At 40.9% G+C, this 20081-nt stretch overlaps 1 protein-coding gene across 18 annotated transcripts in view; it reads right to left on the bottom strand.

The window, feature by feature from the left end:
• Nucleotides 1–2352: 2352 nt before the first annotated feature.
• Nucleotides 2353–20081, bottom strand: part of SYNE1 (spectrin repeat containing nuclear envelope protein 1) — a 540309-nt gene continuing 522580 nt past the window's right edge. For 17 of the 18 annotated variants that reach the window (XM_023728949.1, XM_004368822.3, XM_023728947.1 and 14 more), the window contains 6 exons: nucleotides 18754–18954; nucleotides 16794–16922; nucleotides 15050–15262; nucleotides 13510–13602; nucleotides 12039–12097; nucleotides 2353–3335 (listed from right to left, as the gene is read on the bottom strand). In XM_023728949.1, coding sequence (XP_023584717.1) covers nucleotides 3095–3335; nucleotides 12039–12097; nucleotides 13510–13602; nucleotides 15050–15262; nucleotides 16794–16922; nucleotides 18754–18954 — 936 coding nt within the window. In that variant the 3' untranslated portion in view covers nucleotides 2353–3094. The remainder of the gene's footprint in view (nucleotides 3336–12038; nucleotides 12098–13509; nucleotides 13603–15049; nucleotides 15263–16793; nucleotides 16923–18753; nucleotides 18955–20081) is intronic. The other variant, XM_023728983.1, reaches the window with a different exon arrangement.

Raw genomic sequence — 20081 nt, 5'->3', positions numbered from 1 at the left:
TCAGGCTACTGACATGATGAAAACCGCGGTAGACAGTTTCAGGGAGTTTTGAGAACAGGTTTCTCCTGCTATCTGAAAGTACAGCATTCCTGTGAAACATTTTGTAAGTCAAAATAGCATAAAGCGAAGAAGTAATCACCATTAATTTATATGGGAAAAATTTTTGAGTGTTCCCAGACCCAGAAAATAACCTACCAAGTCATACCAAATAGCACATAAAATCTAAAATAACACTAACATATAGTAAAAGCAGGAATTATATGACAAATACATAGCCTATATAAAGTAGAAATAATGTATGTACAGTGAGTTTCACTTACCAGAATCGGGAAGACAGAGCGCACGCTGGAAGGCTGAGAGGTGGTGGTGATGATGATGGGAGCCCCGACAGCCTAGCTGGCAATGGCACATGGGGCTGGGCTGAAGGGCTGAGATTCATATCAACTGCTGGCGCGGTGGCTAAGAACTGTGGTGAGCTATGGCTGCTAACCAAAAGGTCTGCATTTCGAATCTACCAGCCCTTCCTTAGAAACTCTACGGGGCAGTTCTACTCTGTCCGATAGAGTCACTATGAGTCAGAATCAATTGTCCGGCAACTGGTTTAGTTTGTTTGTTTTTTTTTTTTTTGGTTCCAGCTGAGGGTTGAGTCCTACAGTTAGAGAAATGCATGGGGGTGACAAGTCCCGGATGGGATCTCGAGATGCATGGTGTGTTTATACGTCACCAGGCATTGGATTGGATGTGGCTGGGTCTTCAATAGCGGCAGACAAGTTTGAAAGGAAGAGCTTGGTCAACCCACTATGGAAAACGGGTGGGGAATGTGTTGACATAGACACGGGAGGAGTGAGAACGGGTGTGGCTCTCCTATTGAATGCTATTTTCGTGAAAGCAAAAATCCTCTTTGGATTTCTTTTGGTTAGCGCAAACAGGTACTAATGCAGGTCTTCCATAAAAACAAAGTGGCGTAAAGTGAACTTTTGAAAAGCTGGGATACCTCTACCTCAAATGAAGTAAAATACTTGATTAAGATAGTTACTGTAAACTCAAATACCCATAGGGGCTAGGCTGGTACAGGCAATGAGAAAAGCTGACAGGATGTTACCGCAAATATAAACATTGTCCGTTCCTATTGAGGGAACAGGAGGCACCGGTGGTTCAGTGGTAGAATTCTTGCCCTCCATGTGGAGGCCTGGGTTTGCATCCTGGCCAATGCACCTCATGCACAGTCATCATCTACCTGTCAGTGGCGGCTTGTGCATTGCTATGATGCTGAACAGGTTTCAGAGGAGCTTCCAGACTAAGTCAGACTAGGAAGAAAGGCCTGGCAATCTACTTCCAAAAAATTAGCCAATGAAAACCCTATGGATAACAATGGTCAGATCCTGGGGTGCATGGGGTGGCCTTGAGTCATGAGGGCATCCAACAACATTATTCTTAAAGGGAGAGCAGCCACTGAGCTCCAGCCAGTGACTGCCATGCAGAACTTTCAATTTTCAAGAGGAAGAGTGAAATCTGGGTTTTATATCATCCCTAACCCCCTATTATTAAATGATGGATCAGAACACCATAAGGGCCAAACACCTCCTTACCAGAGGGCCACTAGGTGGCAAGATCAAGCCCAGAGGGGTAGAATGAAATCTCATTACAGAGGGACTTGAATGACAGTCTGAAATTGTACTTTATCTGGTAGACAGTGAAAAACAATAGAAGGGTTTGGAGCAAAGGAGGGATCTGAACAAGAGCGCTGTAAGATAATTCACAGCAACTCTTGAGACAGAATCGAGAAAGAGCGTCAGGCAAATCCTGTGAGGCTCTTGCAACTATACACTAAATAAAAAAAGAGAAGGAAAGTATGAAAGATGTTGGGAAGCAAGAATTCATGAGATTTGATTGGCTATGGAAGGAGGGAGAAAGGAATCACCCACATTGTAAGTTCTTCCAGGGTGCCTTTTTCCCTAACCAACTAGAAGAGAGGGAATCAATTTTATCTGGGTCCCAAATCTAAATATGTACTTCCTCTAATCATCCTAGGAGCCCTGGTTGCTCAGTGGTTAAGACTTCGGCTGCAAACCAAAAGTTCAGCAGTTTGAATCCACCAGCTGCTCCTTGGAAACCCCATGGGGCAGTTCTTCTCTGTCCTATAGGGTCGCTATGAGTCAGAATTGACTCGACAACAAGTTTTTTTTTTTTTTTGGTTTCTAATCATCCTTTTCCCTTAATGGATACTTCTGTTCCAGCTTCATTCATTCCACAAAAAAAGATCATTTAGGTTGCATTTTGCTAAGTGCCTGCATGATAGTGAAATTTACAGTCATTCTTTTTGGGGGAGAAAAGAAAAAAGCACAGACAAAATATTTTACAGTATCTATAATAAATGCAAAATAAATCAATACAAACAGAACTTGGCTTTAGCAAACTGTACATACATAAATATCTTTTTTTTAACTATAACATTAATTTTTTTCTCACATAAAGCTTTCCATGATATTATTTATTACATCTGGTTTTTCTTAATACCTTTAAAAAAGTGCCTTTTAGATTTACAGCTTGTGCTTCAAAAGCAAAGGTTAGAACATCATGCCCAAAAGGAAAACAAGGTAAAAAGAAAGCTGCCACATAAGCTCTTAAAAATGGTATGTGACAAGGTTCTAAAATCTCTTTAGCATGGCTTGGTTGGTAGACTATATGACACAGACATGGTGCCCAGAGAGGACTGTTTATTGGGTGGATGGAGCAGCACCCTGAGAAAGCTGCCCAGCCAGTCTGCTGAAGTCCTTGGCTATACATGGATAGACCAAAGACCCAGAAATCCCATGCCTGGTGAATGTCAGAGGTTCTTAGTCAATCTCTTTAGTGCTAAGGCTTGGAGATTTAAATGAAATACCTTTCAAACCTTCTGTCACCTGTCTGCTTTCCTCCTGTCATTGTTTACCTCTGAAGCCGTGATTTGCACACGTGGGGCACAGAGGAGGGCTAAAGCTGCCATGAGGAGGGCATTCACCACGATGAAGGTCCTCTCCTTGATAGCCTGGGACTGCTATCCTCTAAATCCTCCTATTGCTACCAGCACTTCCACAGATGGCATCTGCTTGTCTTATAGTGGAGGAGGTCCATTTGTGTATCTGAGCATGGGGTGGAATGATCGAGCAAAGTTGTTGGAGAGGGCACAACTGTAGTCTTCCTCTGACATCGGGACAAGGCAGGTGAGCCCGATGAGGAGCAGCAGGAGAAGTTGGAGGGGAAGAGCTGCTCGGAGGACTCGGAGCAGGAAGGCTCGGCGGGACTGAGCTGGCTGAGGCTCAGAAAGGGAGGAATCGAAGCCACCTTTTGTGGACCTGAGAGAAGAATCAACACAAATAACTCAAACATTGGATGGATGCTGCTTTTTGCTTCAGCACCTTCCTGGAAGCTAAAGGGCCGTGCCAAACCCAACCCATCTTGGTAATTATCTGCCACCACTCAGCAGTATACCCAGGCTATTTCCCCACCACCAACTGAAAGGTTATCTGGAAGCTACAGTGACAGAAAATAAACATTTAGTCAGTCAACTAAAGGTACTGATTGAGGTACAAATCCCACTCATTTTACCCTTTAATTTGGTAAAAACACTTTCCACCAACAAGGATAACTGCTCTACTCAAATTTTACCAGAAGAATTTAAGTGGATTCAGGATAATTAAGATGTTTCATTTTTGGTTTAAGAATATCAGGAGCACTGTTAGGCAAAATTAGTTGCTGTCAAAATCATACAAACGATCCATACAGTCATCCCAGATATGCCAAAACCCACGCAACAAGTATAAAAACGGCCCTAGAAATTTTGCACAGACCCAGGAAAGCTCATGTAATCTTAGAGTATACCCTGGTTTCATTTTGCACTGAATCAGCATCTGGCCTTGACATTATTAAGTTCCAAAGCTGTATGAATAAGGAATGACAATGAAGTCAATCTACAGAGCCCTCGTCTTAAATGAAGTAGCTTCTCTGCTGATCCTATCACGAGCTCTGTGACTTTGAGAAACTTATACAACGTTTCTGAGCAGGATGGATGGTCAGCTCAAAGACCCCTTCTACATTCAAAGTTCCAACTTTCCTAACTCACTTTTGTCTTCCTTTCAAGCAGTCCATTAGTGATTAAGCATGAATTTCAGAATCCATAAGAAAGATGGGCTATGAAATATTGAACACGGAAGTAGGTTCTGGGTTACATGCCTCAATTTTCTCTTTGTGTACCCCCAGTAACATTTATTGGTTACCAATGGAAAGAATGAAGAAATATTCATTACAAGAGGCATTCTTGTACACACACGTATACACATACAACATTGCAGGAGCAAACAGAAAAGATGTAATAAGAAGACACGTTCCCCCACACCTAGTATGAATTCCTAGTGGTTTTAGTATCACTAAGGGTAAAGACATTGAACGCGATGGCATTTGGAGAAATACGAAGTTACAAAAACTGTACTGGTAGCTCTGTAGGTTTTGCTCGTAAGCAGACTCTACCCTTCTAGCTCCCCTATTAGCTGTTAATTTCTGAAGACAGATTACACTGGTATCAGTGTGGGATAAGGATGGCACCAGAGAAAATAAACGTTAAAATAGAAAACAGATATAACCCCCTATAAAAGGGAACAAAGAGACTACTCAATGCTGTTTATTAAACCAATAAAGAAAGATGAGAGACAGCCTGGCCCTGCGGAAGCCCCAGCAACCATGCACCACATTGGGTTTCTTGTGCGGTTCTTGTAGTGTGATGATAAAACAAATCACTGACCAAACTGGAACCTTCTTTTTTCAGAAGTCTACTACTAACAGCCGCGTGACCTTCAGCAACTCACTTCACCTCTTTGTGCTATCCTCTTCTCTCAAATCACACCAGACGTTCTTCCAACTCAGGAGTTCCGTGTTTTATGCACTGTATGTCTTCTACTAAGAAGCCCTAGTGGCGCAGTGGTTAAGTGCTTGGCTACTAACCGAAAGGCTGGTGGTACAAACCCACCCAGAGGCTCTGTGGGACAAAGACCTGGAGATCTGCTCCTGTAAAGATTACAGCCTAGAAAACCTTATGGGGCAGTTCTACTCTGTCCTATAGGGTCACTATGAGTCAGAACCGACTCGATGGCACCCAACAACAACGTTTTCTACTAATTGGCCAGTGTAGTCTCCCAACTGAGAGGCTACAAGAATTCAATCACCACCTATTGGTGAAACTAATTAACTGCCTTAATGCTAAGACCAATGAGTTATTCCTAGTGAGCTGACTAGGAAAAATTATGTTTTGTGGAAATATAGTAGCGCATCAAATATTACTGGAAGGGAAAATAGAAAGCATCTAATCCATCTCCTAATTTTGTAGATATAGTTAATGTGCTCAATTGCTAACCAAACGGTTGGAGGTTTGAGTCTACCCAGAGGCACCTTGGAAGAAGGGCGTGGCAATTAGTTCTGAAAAATCAGCCAATGAAAACCCTATGGAATACAGTTCTACTCTGATACACATAAGGTCATCATGAGTTGGAATCAAATCAATGGCAATGGAATTATAGCTAAGGATACTTAACATTTATTCCTCTAACTGCTAGACAACACATTAAACATTTACCTTGGGTTCTCTCATTTAATTCCCACAACAGTCCTCTGAGGTGTGTACATATTATCTTAATTTTATGGATGATGGAAAGAAGGCTCAGAGAAGTAGAGTAACTTGCTCAAATTTACACAGCTAGCAAGTGGCAGAATTAAGATTTCAACTCTGGGATTTTAACTCCCAGAATCTGCTGTATAGTTAAGGTAAGTGACTTGCCCCAAATTCCACAATTAAATGAAGAGTTCCAGTAGGAACTCAGGGTTCCAAAGTCCCTGCCTACTGCATTCTCTACTATGCAATGCTTTGTTGGTTGGCAATGTAAATGAAAGTTCATATTATGTCACAGGTATCTCACATACAGAAGAGAATACTCATATTGTAAAATATCTGGAATTGAATGGGTTCCTCATGTCTAAAATAAATGCCTCCAATTATAAAGTCTCACAATATTACATCAAGTCAATGTATAGGCATGAGGACACTTCGTTTTGAAGCAGGTGTATATTCTTGGGCAAGGGAATTAGACTCTCTGGCCATCCGTTTTCTCATTTGCAAAGATAGTGGGTGCATTAACATCCTAAAATCTTTTCAGCTCTGATGGTTTATGATTCAATGGTTTGCCTTAAAATGTCTTGACAGGGATGGGAGTAGCTACCCATGAACTCTAGGTTGAATTTTTCTTCAATATATCCTTCTCTTGACTTGAAAATATGCCCTGGCAAACAACACTCACTGTCTGTAGCTGGATGAGTTATAACAGAAGGACAAAAGAGAGCTCCAAGTGTCCTCATTATTAAAGATTTAAATAAAATGAGGGAGATTTCTAACTGACCCATTTTCTTTAGGAGACATTTAATACAATTTGATAGAGTTGAATAGCCCATGTGTCAATTATTAGCTTTTCTGAGCAATTAGGTAAAAGATCAAGATCAAAACAAGGTCTTCATGTTGACTAGTCCACTTGTGAGAAAAACTAGAAAGGTCACCATTTTGGAATATGGGCTCCTAAGTTGCAGAGTTCACTGAAGGACATGGCACATTTAACAGCATCAGAGGATTCCTTATTAAAATTTAATTAGTGTGTGCTTTCTAATGTTGAAGACTGCCAACCTAGAGAGAAGTAATAGGCTGAGGGAGGGACAAAGGGAACACACAGTGCTTCCAATGCAGTTGACTGCTCTGGAAAAGGCCCAATCTATCAACTGAGAAAAAATGCCCACTTCCTGGAGCAACTACCAAGACTTCAACATGCCCAAGGTTGCCTGTTCCTCATGATGAACCTCTTCTACAACTTTCAGTTCCAACAGGTTAATGATACCACAGTAAAAGGATACTTTTAATATTTATCCATTGAACTTAAAATCACCTAAGTTTCAAGAGCTTTGGGAAATTGCACAAGGGAAAGAACAAAGGTACTGTGTTGACTAGTTACTCATCCCTCTCCTCTTGCCTTATTACATAAATAGATGTCAGTTTAGATTGTGTCTGTATAGAAAAAATTAAATGTGTGAACTTATTCAAGGATTTTAATCAATGGTGGTATTTTGTTCTCTTTTTTTAATTTTTTTTTTAATTGTACTTTAGGTGAAGGTTTACAGAACAAATAGTTTCTCATTAAACAGTCAGTACACATATTGTTTTATGACATTGGTTAACAACCTCCACGACATGTCAACACTGTCTCTTCTCGACCTTTTGTTTCCTATCACCAGCTTTCCTGTCCCCTTCTGCCTTCTAGTCCTTGTCCCTGGCCTGCTGTGCCTCATTAGTCCCCTTTTGTTTTATGGAGCTGTCCAAATCCCCAGCTGAGCGGTGAACCTCGGAAGTGACTTCACCACTGAGCTAAAAGGGTGTCTGGGGGCTGTACTCTCGGTGTTTCTCCATTCTCTTTCAGGCCAGTAAACCTGGTCTTTTTTGTGTGTGTTAGAATTTTGTTCTACATCCTTCTCCAGCTCTGTCCAGACCCCTCTGTTGTGATCCTGGTCAGAGCAGTCAGTGGTGGTAGCCGGGCACCATCTAGCTGTACTGGACTCAGTCCGGTGGAGGCCTTGGTAGCTGTGGACAATTAGTCCTTTGGACTAATCTTTTCCTTGTATCCTGTTCTCTTCATTCTCCCTTGCTCCCGAAGAGGTGAGATCAATGGAGTATCTTAGATGGCTGCTCACAGGCTTTTAAAACCCCAGACGCTACTCACCAAGGTAGAATGTAGAACATTGTCTTTATAAACTGTGTTATGCCAATTGAGCTAGATGTTCCCCGAGACCATGGTCCCCACAGCCCTCCACCTAGCAGTTCAGTCCCGCAGGGAGTTTGGATGTGTCTATTGAGCTTCCATGACCTTTCAATGGGGGATATTTTGGACAATTCTGTTCAGAAAAAAATGTGTTTGTTCTCTACCTCTACAGAGAATATAATTTATTTTCTACATTCCTTTATATTTATTTTATTATTTTTCTCAGTCCCCTCTGTCCTTCAAATTTCTGTGTAAATAAATGGAAACAGGGAACCCGGGGTGGAGAAGGGGAGAGTGTTGATGCATCTCAGGGTTGGCAACCAATGTCACAAAACAATTTGTGTATTAACTGTTTAATGAGAAACTAATTTGCTCTGTAAACTCTCACCTAAAGCACAATAAAAAAGAAAAATTATCCTTAAATAATTGCCCTGAAGTTGTTTCATCTTGTCCTCAAATACATAAATAGTTGTGGGGGAATGAGGAAGGGAGGGCAGTAAGCAGGACACAACAATACACCACAAAAAGAAAGTAAGACAGAGATGCGAGGAGTCTGAACGCATAGAGAGTATGGCTCACTGAAAATTTTACACAGTCAGGGAAAATAAAATGAGCTAATTCTGTGCATACATCATTTAAACCCAAGTAAAAAGAAGCTTTCAATTAATTGGGTTCTTGTTAGATAACACTGGCAGTACAGTAACGGGAATTTATTATGGCAATAAAATAGCTATTGGTCCAGGAAAACATCTCTGTTGTCCATGACCTTGTTGCTGCTCTTGGGTGAACGGTCTGTGAAACTCAATGTGTTTCCTGGATATGTGATTCAGAAGACAAGTTGCCAGAATCCATGTAAGACTCCAGTCACCTCTTATTCCAAAACTAGCATTTTGACTGGTTCTAAACCACCTCATACAGCTTGTGGGGGCCCAATCCCTGGAACTGGGGGTTGAAGCATCCTTCCCAAAATAGGAGTCCCTGGGTGATGCTTGGCTGCTAACTGAAAGGTTGGAGGTTTGAGTTCATCTGGAAGTGTCTCAGAAGAAAGGCTTGGCAATCTACTTCTGAAGAACCTGCCACTGAAATCCCTATGGAGCACAGTTCTACTTTGATACACCTGGGGTTGCCCTAGTTTACATGTATCAATGTACCTACAAGGCTAAAAACTCTATGCTAATTTACTCTTTGAACATTCTAACATGCTCTAGTCAGAGCTGTCATTATTACCCAATTACAATGCTGCTTGGAATCCCATGGCTACGTCTCCATGCAATACAAGAACACTGTTGTTTTCATTGCGGCCGGTGTTTTTATAGTGACAGATTTTGTCAAATTTTCTGGTGTTTTAGCTACAATATTCTGGTGATTAGTATTTGTGAACCTATATCAATAATTTTTTTTGAGAATGAAGTGGTAATTAAAGGAAAAGGAGTGATAAATGAGAATTATGATTTACGAGTAACATTATCACAAATAAACATTACTAAGGATTGTGTATGGACTGGTATGGGAGGAGATCTAAGGTGGAGGGTGACATCAAGAGTTATCACACTGGGTGACACCAATCCTAGTGATGTCACTGAAATCTTGCCATTTGTCAACTTTGAGTAAGCTACAGTAGAGTTTTGAAGAGTTATTGGTTAGAAAATTTTAAGTCAGAAGTAGGAAAAAGTACCAGCAGACCATTATTAGCACTGCTTCAAAAAGCATGCTTCTAAAATAAGTTAAATCTTAAACAAAAAAATATGAATATAGTTACTGTGAATGTATGCACAGATTTTTTCAAACGCTGGGGAGCTCCCTGGAGATTCTGGAATCTCTGGTTCTGATCTGCTGCAAGTCTTTTAAAGGCAAGAGCCACACTATTAATTTTGTAGGCCCAGGGCCTATGCATAGTAGGTGTTCGGTAAATCCTGGCATCAATCCATATGTATGTTTAGGATATTATGTAAGAGGACATAGAACAGTTACCATAAAACCAAACTGAAATATATAGTGGACAAGCAATTGCTATTATTAATACCTGGCTTTAAACAACAAAAGACACAGGAAATCTCTGCCTTCAAACTAATACTCACTTTCTTTCAACTTAGCCTCCTTCCCCTCTCTGGAAGAATACGTGTCTAAAATTTTCCCACTGCAGACTGTTGAGGTTAACACTGTAAACTGTGCTTCTACAATAACCTTTCAAATTTGCTGGGCCAGTGCAAGATCAAACCCAAGGCACTCTCGCGTCTCAATATAAAGGAACACCGTGACAGCCTGTATTGCGGGTGCAGTTAATTTTCTCCCCGTAGACTTTGCATTTCATTGTCTATGTTGGGTGCACCCCAAACCGAGGTGCTACGGAGTTAAGACTCCAAGCATGTTCAACCACAACCCATCTGCCAAGGTGTTGGATGACAGTTTGCCATTCAAGTGAAGGGCATTTGTATTCCATGCTCTCCTGAGTGGCAAACTGGATAGTATGCTGTGTGATCAGAAAGATGTTAATAAACAGTGCGGGACAAAGCAGAGTTGAAAGGCACCTTGTGGATGTCACAATGAGAATGTGGCTGCCCCAGCCGCAAAGCCCTGTTAGGAGACACATCGAAGCACTTGCTGCCCTAAGAAATGATTCCTTTGAGATTCTGAGATCTCATATTCTGTTTGCCTGAAACAACTGGGGGAGCAGACAGATGCGATATCTCTGAGTATACTTATCTGGCAGAAATCATCTTCTAACACTAGGAACCAAAGGGTGGTTGCCCTTGCTGTTGCATAATAACATAAGGGTTTTTCCCTTCTCATTAGCATCATTTGTACTGCCCGAAGAATTGACCTCTGGTATCCTAAAGGGAATACCGTGGGGATAATCGTCGTCTCTGCTCATGGCATATCAGCTATTTGTAAGGAGAAAATGGAATATATAATACATTGATCTGTCCACAGTACATGACTATCTTTTTTTTTTTTAATAGGGGGCTAAGAAAATACAAAGTACCCACGAATGTCCATCATTATCTTCAACAGTCCCTGTGAAGTTTCCTTCACTCATATTTTATTCTTGATATTTTGTCATGGACAAAAACAAAAAAATTAAACTGTCTTCAAATTAAACGAAATGGAAAGAAAAAAAAAATCGTAAAAGGAGACTTAAAACCAGAAAGCACATGAAAATATGTTCTGCATTACTTCAGCTGAGTGAGAATGACCACATAAAAGAGCCAGTCCAGTTTAGCACGCAGCTGGGGAACTGAAATGATTACTCACGGGTTGTTTACAATCCTTGGCATCCTCACCTCCCCACCCTCCTTCCAGGAATTTCACTTCCAGTTCAGTGGTGATATGCTTCCCAAGGGACAAACTATTTTAGCAGTGAACAGCTTGGGATTAGAGTTAAAAATCAGCTGAGGACAGAGTATTTTCACTTGAGGAAAGTTGTCTGAGGACACGGAACTGATTACTGGGACAGAAAAGGAGCATGGACATCACACAGACAACAAGGCAAAGCGCTGCGAGCTGCGGAGATGAGGGGTGCTGGAGGCAAGGGTAAAACACGAAGTGGCCGCTGTCTGTGGACCCTCAGGAGGGGCTGGGCAGGGCACTGGGCTTGTTCTCAGAGCGAAAGAGCTTGCCGAGTGTCAGGAAGGTGAGTGCCTGGGTATGCTGGCTGAGAGAAGTTTTAGGGTAAGCAGAAGAGAGAGGTGCTTATGAGTTTTAAATGAAGATAACCAAATTAGGATTTGTCATTCTGAGAATCCAAAACCCACAATCTGGATAAAACAGGAAAATAAAATAAAACAAATAAATAAAGCTGGGGGTGTTAGTATATTTTATTCAGATGTGTGGGTTCTGTGAATGGTAAAATAATTCATCGATCTATGATCTGTCTTATTGTAAAATCTAGAAATAAAGAGGATGATAAAAGTCTGGCATGAATCAAATGATGGAGCATGCAGCTGTTCAGAATCCTGATGTACACCCAGAATACCATTTGATGAGACGTACCAGTTGGCCTTTGTATAGTTAAGCAAAAATTTGGTGGGGTCCAAATAATTTATGCTCTGAGAATTTGACAAGTTCTTTCCAATTTACTAGGAAAGGGTGTGGATTGAAATGAGTCATTTCTCAACCACCCAGAGGCAGACCAGAGATAGGCCTACCTAGATCATGGGCAATTTTCATCATCCTCTTGGGATCTAGAACAGTGTGGAAACCAGGAGAATAAGGTACCTGCTATGTGGACTGTTGACAGAGGGTCCAGGCTGGGAGAGACTACATTTGCCTCGTGGCTGTTTGCAATGAACAGGGGGTAAAGAAAGAAGAATGTTCAGTCCAGGCAAATAAAGACAAGCTACTGACGAAAATTAAACTAAAAGTGGAGCAAAGGAAAAATAAATCAAATGGAATGATCATCAGTATCCGTGACTTAAGGAAACTGGCTTTTCTTTTGTTGAAGAAATAAAGTAAGTTTGGATCGATACTATTAGTCAGTCATTGAAGAAACATAAATCTTGGTGTTGGAGTCCACACCACAGTGATTACATTTTTTTCCAATGTTTCATGGAAGAAACGTAAATGACTCTACTCAAGGATCTCTGTATATTTACTTACAATAATTATAAAATTCACTATACCATACCACGTATTTCAAAGATCCTTTACACAATTTTTTTTTTCCATTTTCTAGAGCACTGAAGCATTTTAAAGATTCTTGGTAGATGAAAAATAATAACAGTCATATGTGATGGTTCTTTGCAGAGCAATGAAGATCCAACAAGTTCAATACTCCAATTATATACAGGCTAAAATTTCACTCAAAAAGCCAGTATTCCTTCACATTCTTAAACTAGGATCTATAGGAAACTAGTGAATGTAGTAAAAAAAAATATCCTAAAAATGATAATAACATTTATCAGCATAGAACTTAAGTGTTTATGACAAAAAAAGAACAAACAAAATCAATACTTCTAAAAAACAAGGAAAATGGAATGATAATAAAAATGAATATAATTGTGAAGCAGGACAAAATAAATAAATAAAATAAAAAAACAAGCTTCTAACTACACAGAGAAATCAAGGTATAGAGGGTAGCAGGGGCCAAATTTATCTTTTCATCTTTGTTGTGTTCCAGTGAGGCAGCCCCCACCACAGGCCTTGAGTGGATTTGACTTGTTGCCACACTGGGGGCAGTCGTACCCCTGAAAACTTTGAGGACTCCACTCAGGAGCATCTTTGCTTGAGAGTCAACAGAAATTCTACTTGTCTTGCATGTTCAGTGGTCTCAGAAGACAATCATGCTTTGGTTCACCTTTGGGTGGAGACACTCCATCAAGTGGTATGCTACACTCTAGGTGAACATGGTGGTTGGTGGTGGTTTGAAGGAAGCAGCCACCAAAGGGGCAAATGAGCACCATTCTAAAACAGTAAAAATAATTGGTCTCCCTGCATACCAACCACACTTTGAGCCCTGGCTTTTTTCTGAAAAAACAGAACCACTCTTTTCCGTTCCTGAGTGCATGCAGGGAAGGCACAAGGAAGGGCTGGGGAAGCAGCGCTACACTCTCTGACACCCTCTTCTGTGTGGGAGCTCCTGCTTCGTGGGGGTGAGTCTATGGGCCCTGAAGTAGGCACCAACAATGTCACTCCCCTGTCCCAGTGCCCCCTCCAATGGGCCAGTTCAAAATGACCAGTGGAAAGTTACCGTTCTCTGTTGGTTTGGGGTGCTCCTTCCCGACGTAGGACTCATGGATCCTGAGGTGTCCAGTTCATCAGCAGAAGACCAAGACGACAAATCCTACGCGGGACACAGACCTCCAGTAAGGATTATTTAATAACTCCTTGTCCCAGAACTTGGAAACCCTGGTGGTGTAGTGATTAAAAGCTATGGCTGCTAACCAAAAGGTCGGCAGTTCAAATTCACCAGGTGTTCCTTGGAAACCCTATGCGGCAGTTCTACTTTGTCCTACAGTGTTGCTATGAGTCATAATTGACTCAACAGCAGCGGGCTTGGCTTTTTTTGTTTGTTTGTTTTTTTCCCGGAGCTAGGCAGGCTTTGTAAAACATAATGTATTTGCCCCTCCATCTGCCCCTCCAAAATTCAAAGCATTCCTTGGGAAAAATGGGATAAAGCAACTACAAAAAGATGGAACCCAATTATTTTAGTGTATTGTAAACTCCTGGTTGTAAATGTTCTGGAAAATGGAGATATAGCTTTGTTATTACTGTTTCACTTGTAGCTTTATTATTTCTTAATGATATGAATACAAATGAGTTAATATAGGTTTGGGAGGTGAAGGAGGGTCCCGCCTTACAGCTGCAAGTCTCTCAGGCCAGACGGAAACCAATTCATTTGAGTTAGAAACGAAGATAGTTATCCAGGAGTCCACCATCACTGAAAGGAGCCCAGGTGGCACAACAGTTAAGTGCTTGGCTGCTAACCAAAAGGTTGGCGGTTTGAATCCACCCACAAGGCTCCCTTGGAGAAAGACTGGCGATCTGTCCCCACAAAGACTACAGCTTAGAAAATCTTATGGAGCAGTTCTACTCTGTCACGTGGCATTGCTATGAGTCTGAAATTGACTCAATGGCACACAACAACAACAACCGTGTATCATGAGAGAAATTGTGTTATATTTGCACTGCTGTTATTTGGAGTGGATTTTTTTTGTATGCTTATAGGACAAAATAATGTGTGATATGATTTTATAACTGCATGTCTAAAATCTTACAAAGCATTTCTATACCTGTTGATGTATTTCTCAAAATCAATACTACCACCATGATGTAATAGATTTAGGAATAAACACAAAACATGAATGAACAGAGGGAATTTTCTATGAAGTAATTACTATGAAATATGTGTAAGGAGAATCCACGTTTCGTAGGATATTCAAAACTCATAGATAACGATTGGTTGTGTCCTACCCTAGCTGGGTAACAGAAGATATGTGAATTCTTAAATAAACAGGGCAAAATGAAACTCCATGGTAGTGAGTGGTGGTAAAAGGTTAGTAGTAATAAGTACTAGAGCTCTTTGGATTTAATAGCATCAAAAGCAGTGATCTATTATAAAGGTTTGTAAGTCCACTTTTTTATTTTGAGACAGGACTTGTAAGAGACATGATTGATAGACACTCCATTGTGACAAGCACTACATTTAAAGTCTTTGCAAAACTGTGAGCACGATGCTGCCACGGTGTCAGGTAAGAAATGCTGGACAGTGGTAGCTGCTTAACGCTTACCTGCTGACTGCTCGACATGTCTAATAATTTCTCCAGGTCCTTGATATGACGACTGACCTCCTTCAAGAGAAGTTTAAGCCGGTTTCCAATAACGTGGACTTTTTCTTTGGCTTCCAAACAATCTGCTCCTTCAGCATTCACCAACAGTTGGCAAGACATGTCTTGAAGTGAGGCCACTTTTAGCTGGGACTCCAATAGGTCATGCCTTATTTGCTATGTAGATGATAAAAATTATTTCTAAGAATTTTCAATAATTGGAGAAAATTCCAGAAGTCCAGAATGACATAGCTGTAATTTAGTGGGCAGTTATACATGATCTTCAGAGCGTAGTGCTCACACACAGAAAGCTATAGCAGCTCATGGAATGGGAATCAGGGATCTGTGTTCTAATCCTGCCTCCACCAAAAAGATTCTACAAGGTCCCTGAACTTCTCTGGTCTCAGTTTTCTCACTTGGTGAAATGGTGACAATGATCCCTGCCTGGTTCACAGTAAGTACTACTGGAAGGTTTAAATTGATTAACGCATGTGAAAGTATATAAAGTATGAAGTATTATGCACTGGAGACATAAAATTCTTTTAAATGAAAAAGTAAAACACTACTGTTAAATACAGTAAAACTCAGACGTGTCAAGGTATACTCTGATATCTACTCAAGATTTTTAAAAAGATATATGGGTGATTCATCATTCACTCCTAAGTGTCTGAGGTCAAAAGTCTTGTAAAAACACAGTTGCATAGCTATTTGCTCTGGGTTTCTAAGACCCTTATGGTACTGGATTAAAAGCGACCAACCAATCTTGTAGGTTAGGTTAGTGAGCGTTAAATGTTAGAACATAACATTTTAAAAATACAGAAAGCTACAAAATGCAAACCATTTCTTCCTAATGGAACTCAAGCACGTTTCCTTATTTTCTGTAAGATCACTGTTAAATACACTGTACATTATATTGTTCAAAGTTCCTTGTATAAGAATCTACGCAGTAAATTTCGTTTTGAATTTAGTGCTAGAAAATAGTTTATTGCTCCTTGAAAACTGGCATGTTTTCTTTCTGTCAGAAAATGAAAATAATTTAACCCACAATTCCCTTTTTGCCTTAGCTTTCAGAAAACTTGTTTCATCAGATTATATTTTAATTCTTTTTAGGAAGTCTTAATTTCCTTTTTCTCTTAATAGTTTTGGTGTTCTTTTAGGAGTTCCTGGGTGATGCAAATGGTTAAGTGCTCGACTACTAGCCAAAAGGTTGGTGGTTCAAATCCACCCCGAGGAGCCTCAGAGGACAAGAGCAGCCTCAGAGGACAGGCCTGGCAATCTGCTTCCATAAAGTCACAATCTTGAAAATCCTATAGAGCATTCTAGCCTGCACACATGGGGTCGCCATGAGTTGGAATTGACTCAAAGACAACTAAGAACAACAAAAACAGTGTCTTTTTTTTATAAGCCACGAAATATACTTTTGGGGCATAGATTTAGCATGTAAAGTTTAAATTAAAAACAAACGTAATTCACCAAAGAGCTGCCTTAATAAATACAAGCTAATTAAGATTAAGAACATCTAAGATTTTCACTATTGAATGATAACTTTAGAAGGAGATTCTAAAGCTAGCAGATGTCAGCCTCTACGTACATGTAAAGAAAGCATACGTTAGAGACTGTACATAACACACACCTAGCTCATTTTCTTTAAGTGAAATGGGACCCCTGCTAAAAATAGCTAAGAGTTATCAGAGCTCACACATCCTACCATAAGTTGTTTATGATGATCCTGGAGTATTTCTGTGTCAAGGTTAGAATCAATAGGGACAATTTCATTTTTCCTTCTGTCGATATTCTCCAGCATCAGAAGCAAACCATGGCTCATTTCATGGAAATCCTACAAAACATATGGGAGTGTAAAACAACCTTAGATCATATACTTTTGTTTCCCTAACAGCTTAGATTTAATTTCCATTCCCTATGATAGCTACTATCGGCAAAAATATGTTGGTTTCAAGAGGCAGGCGTTGGTGCTGCTGTAGTTATCTGAGTTCGTGTTCCTACCAAAAACAGCTAATTTATTACATGGGTAAAATTTAGACATAAGAAAAATTGGCATCAAACGACTTATTTTGGAGAGAAGAACGGTGCAATTAGACAGCTTGGAAGGAAGCAACTCTGCTCTCTTCTTTTCTCCGTGTATTTAAATCTTCCCACCATTTAAGGTCTCTGTCCAATCCCATATGCCCTTCATTCATCATCTCTCCATTCATTCATTCATTCAACATATAGTTACTGAAGATCTTAAGCACTGTACTAGAAGTGGGTGCAGAGGCAAACTAACAGCCAGAGTACCTGCTTTCAAGGAGTTATATTACTCTTAGGAGTCCTTGAGCGGTACAAATGGTTAACACTCTTGGCTGCTAACCCAAAGGCTGGTGGTTTGATTCTACCCAGAGGTGCCTCAAAAGAAAGGCCCTGGCAATTTACTTCCAAAAAATCAGCCATTGAAAACGCTATGGAACACAGTTCTACTTTGACACATGTGGGGTCACCATGAGTTAGAATCAACTCAAAGGCAACTATTTTTTGTTTTTTGATTTTTTACACTTGGGGTGCATACAAAGCTGGAGAGCAGACTTCAAATTCTCCAAGGGCTTCCCACTGCAGTTATAATACAACCCAAACTCCTGGCCATGACCTACAGGCCATGATCTGGTTCCTAACCATCCTTCAATCCTTCTTACTCTCCCTGCCTCAATACTACACCAGTCACAACTGGCCTTTTTTCTCTCCTTAAAGACATTAATCTCTTCCCTGCTTCTGGAACTCTCCATTTGCTATGCCTCTTTCATAGCAACATCCTTCCAGTGAGAGCTTAAAGATCTGTACAACTCCTCTGACCATTCTTCCAAAATGGCTTTTCCCAGCTATTCTTATCTTCAAAATCTGTAAGTATCTTGGTTCCTTATTTACTTGCATTTTTATTGTCTGCCTTCCCTGTCCAAAGTAGAGGCCATGCTGTGTCCCAACTGTTTAGCACAACATTGTTGCGCAGTGGACTATCAGTAAATAACACTGGTAATAATGGATGAATAAATGTTTGCAATGCTCACTTTGGCGTAGAACTGGACAGTGTTTTGTTCTGTTGTACATAGGGTTGCTCTGAGTCAGAACCGACTTGACAACACCTAACAACAGCAATGTTCACTTCGATGTTCAAGAAACGTCTGCATAGTGCTCAATAAATATGTGTTGAGCAAATTAATGAAATGAATGAGTGAAAGAAGGAATGGTGGAGCTCAGATAATTTTGTGGGGATAATCTCTTCTTAGCTGAAAGAAGACAGAGTCTAGAGGCTTTGGACTCTGATCATATGTACAAATACTCCAGTAAAAGAAAGTGTTGGGCACAAAGTTACCACACTCAAATACTGACCTCTGGGAAGTCCCTGAGCAGTGCAAATGGTCAATGTACTCAGCCGTTAACTGGAACGTTGGCAGTTCGAATCTACCCAGAGGGTACTTGTAAGAAAGGCCTGATGATCTACTTCTGAAAAATCAGCCACAGAAAACCCTATGGAGCCCAGTTCTACTCTAACACACATGGGGCTGCCATGCACTGGAACTGACTTGACAGCAACTGGTTTATGAAGCATGTTCAATCAAGAGTGAGCTAAACTGGAAATGCTGGACTGCAGCGCACTGCCCGCCCGAAGCCCCAGAGACCTGGCACTGCATCAGCGCATCCTGGAGTAGGCCCCGCCACTCCTCCAGCAAAGAGCACACACGGTCCCAGCGGCCATTCATCAGGGACAGGCGGTCCTGCAGATCCCGGCTCTCCTCGCAGTCAGCCTGCGTGAACTCAGGGCTGCACAGGTTGATGGAGAGGATGATGGCCTTGCGGTGGTCCACAGCTTTCTGCAGCTCCTGCAAAGAGAAAGGAGAACAATCAAAAAAGGGCAATCATGATAAAAAACATTGTTAAAAAGTAGTTTAAGGTCCCTGAAATGAGACCTAGAAAGTCAGCCTGTCTGATAAGAAACCACTCTTCTGCCAAGTTAAAAGAATCATTACTTAAAACTGGCCTTAATGGGATCCCCGGGTGGTGAAAATAATTAGGTGCTGGGCTACTAACTGAAAGGTTGGTGGTTTAATCCCACCCAGAGGTGCCTCAGAATAAAGGTCTGGTGATCTGCTTCCGAAAAGTCATAGCCTTGCAAACCCTATGGAGTAGTTCTACTCTGCACACATGGGGTCACCATGAGATGAACTGACTCAACGGCATCAACAACAGTGAAATACGATTGGTGCACATCACTGAGAAGTATGCAACCGTAAGAAGAAATGGATGAGATGAACACTTGACAACACAGGCGGATCTTAACAAAATATGGTGTAGAGTGAAGCAACCAGAAACACAATATGTGTAATACAATAGCAATTGTAATTTAAAATGCATGCAGACACTCACTCACACACGCACACACACACACACACACACACAACACAAATATGTGTTGAGAACACATATGAACAAAGAATACTCATTAAATATTTAATGATTGCCATGGGTCTGAGGAATGGAAATTAAGAAATGATGGAGAAAAAAGGATAAATAAAATGAAGGGGAGCCTTGCAGGGACACATGATGCCCCCATGCAATGAACTAAGGAGTGTGATTAACTTAACCGCCTGCACAGAAGCTCAACACAACCAAACTAAACCAAACAAAAACTGCCTCTAGGAGTTTTCAGAAGCAGGACACCTGCATTTTTTTCTGGTGTGATCCCACTGTCCTAGATGAGTGGTACTCAAATTTGTGTGTATAAGAATGAAGTGGGGAGTGTGTTAAGAAAGAAGATTCAGGGCCACGACCTCTAGACGGCTGGAGTCTATAGCCACCAATGGGTTGTGGACTCACCCTGAGAACCCTGCCTGGGTCATAGGCCCAGCTCACGTGACGGTAAAGAGAATGAACTGGGTACTTCATCAGCTAACCAACTTAGTTTGATTGCACAAAAACCAGGCAGCTGATTTTCAGCCTTGTGTATTTT

Source organism: Trichechus manatus, unplaced genomic scaffold (assembly GCF_000243295.1).
Source record: "Trichechus manatus latirostris isolate Lorelei unplaced genomic scaffold, TriManLat1.0 scaffold00002, whole genome shotgun sequence".
In the NCBI taxonomy this organism is placed as follows: domain Eukaryota; kingdom Metazoa; phylum Chordata; class Mammalia; order Sirenia; family Trichechidae; genus Trichechus; species Trichechus manatus.
The sequence above is the reverse complement of the archived record's forward strand: the minus strand, read 5'-3'. Positions and strand labels throughout refer to the sequence as shown.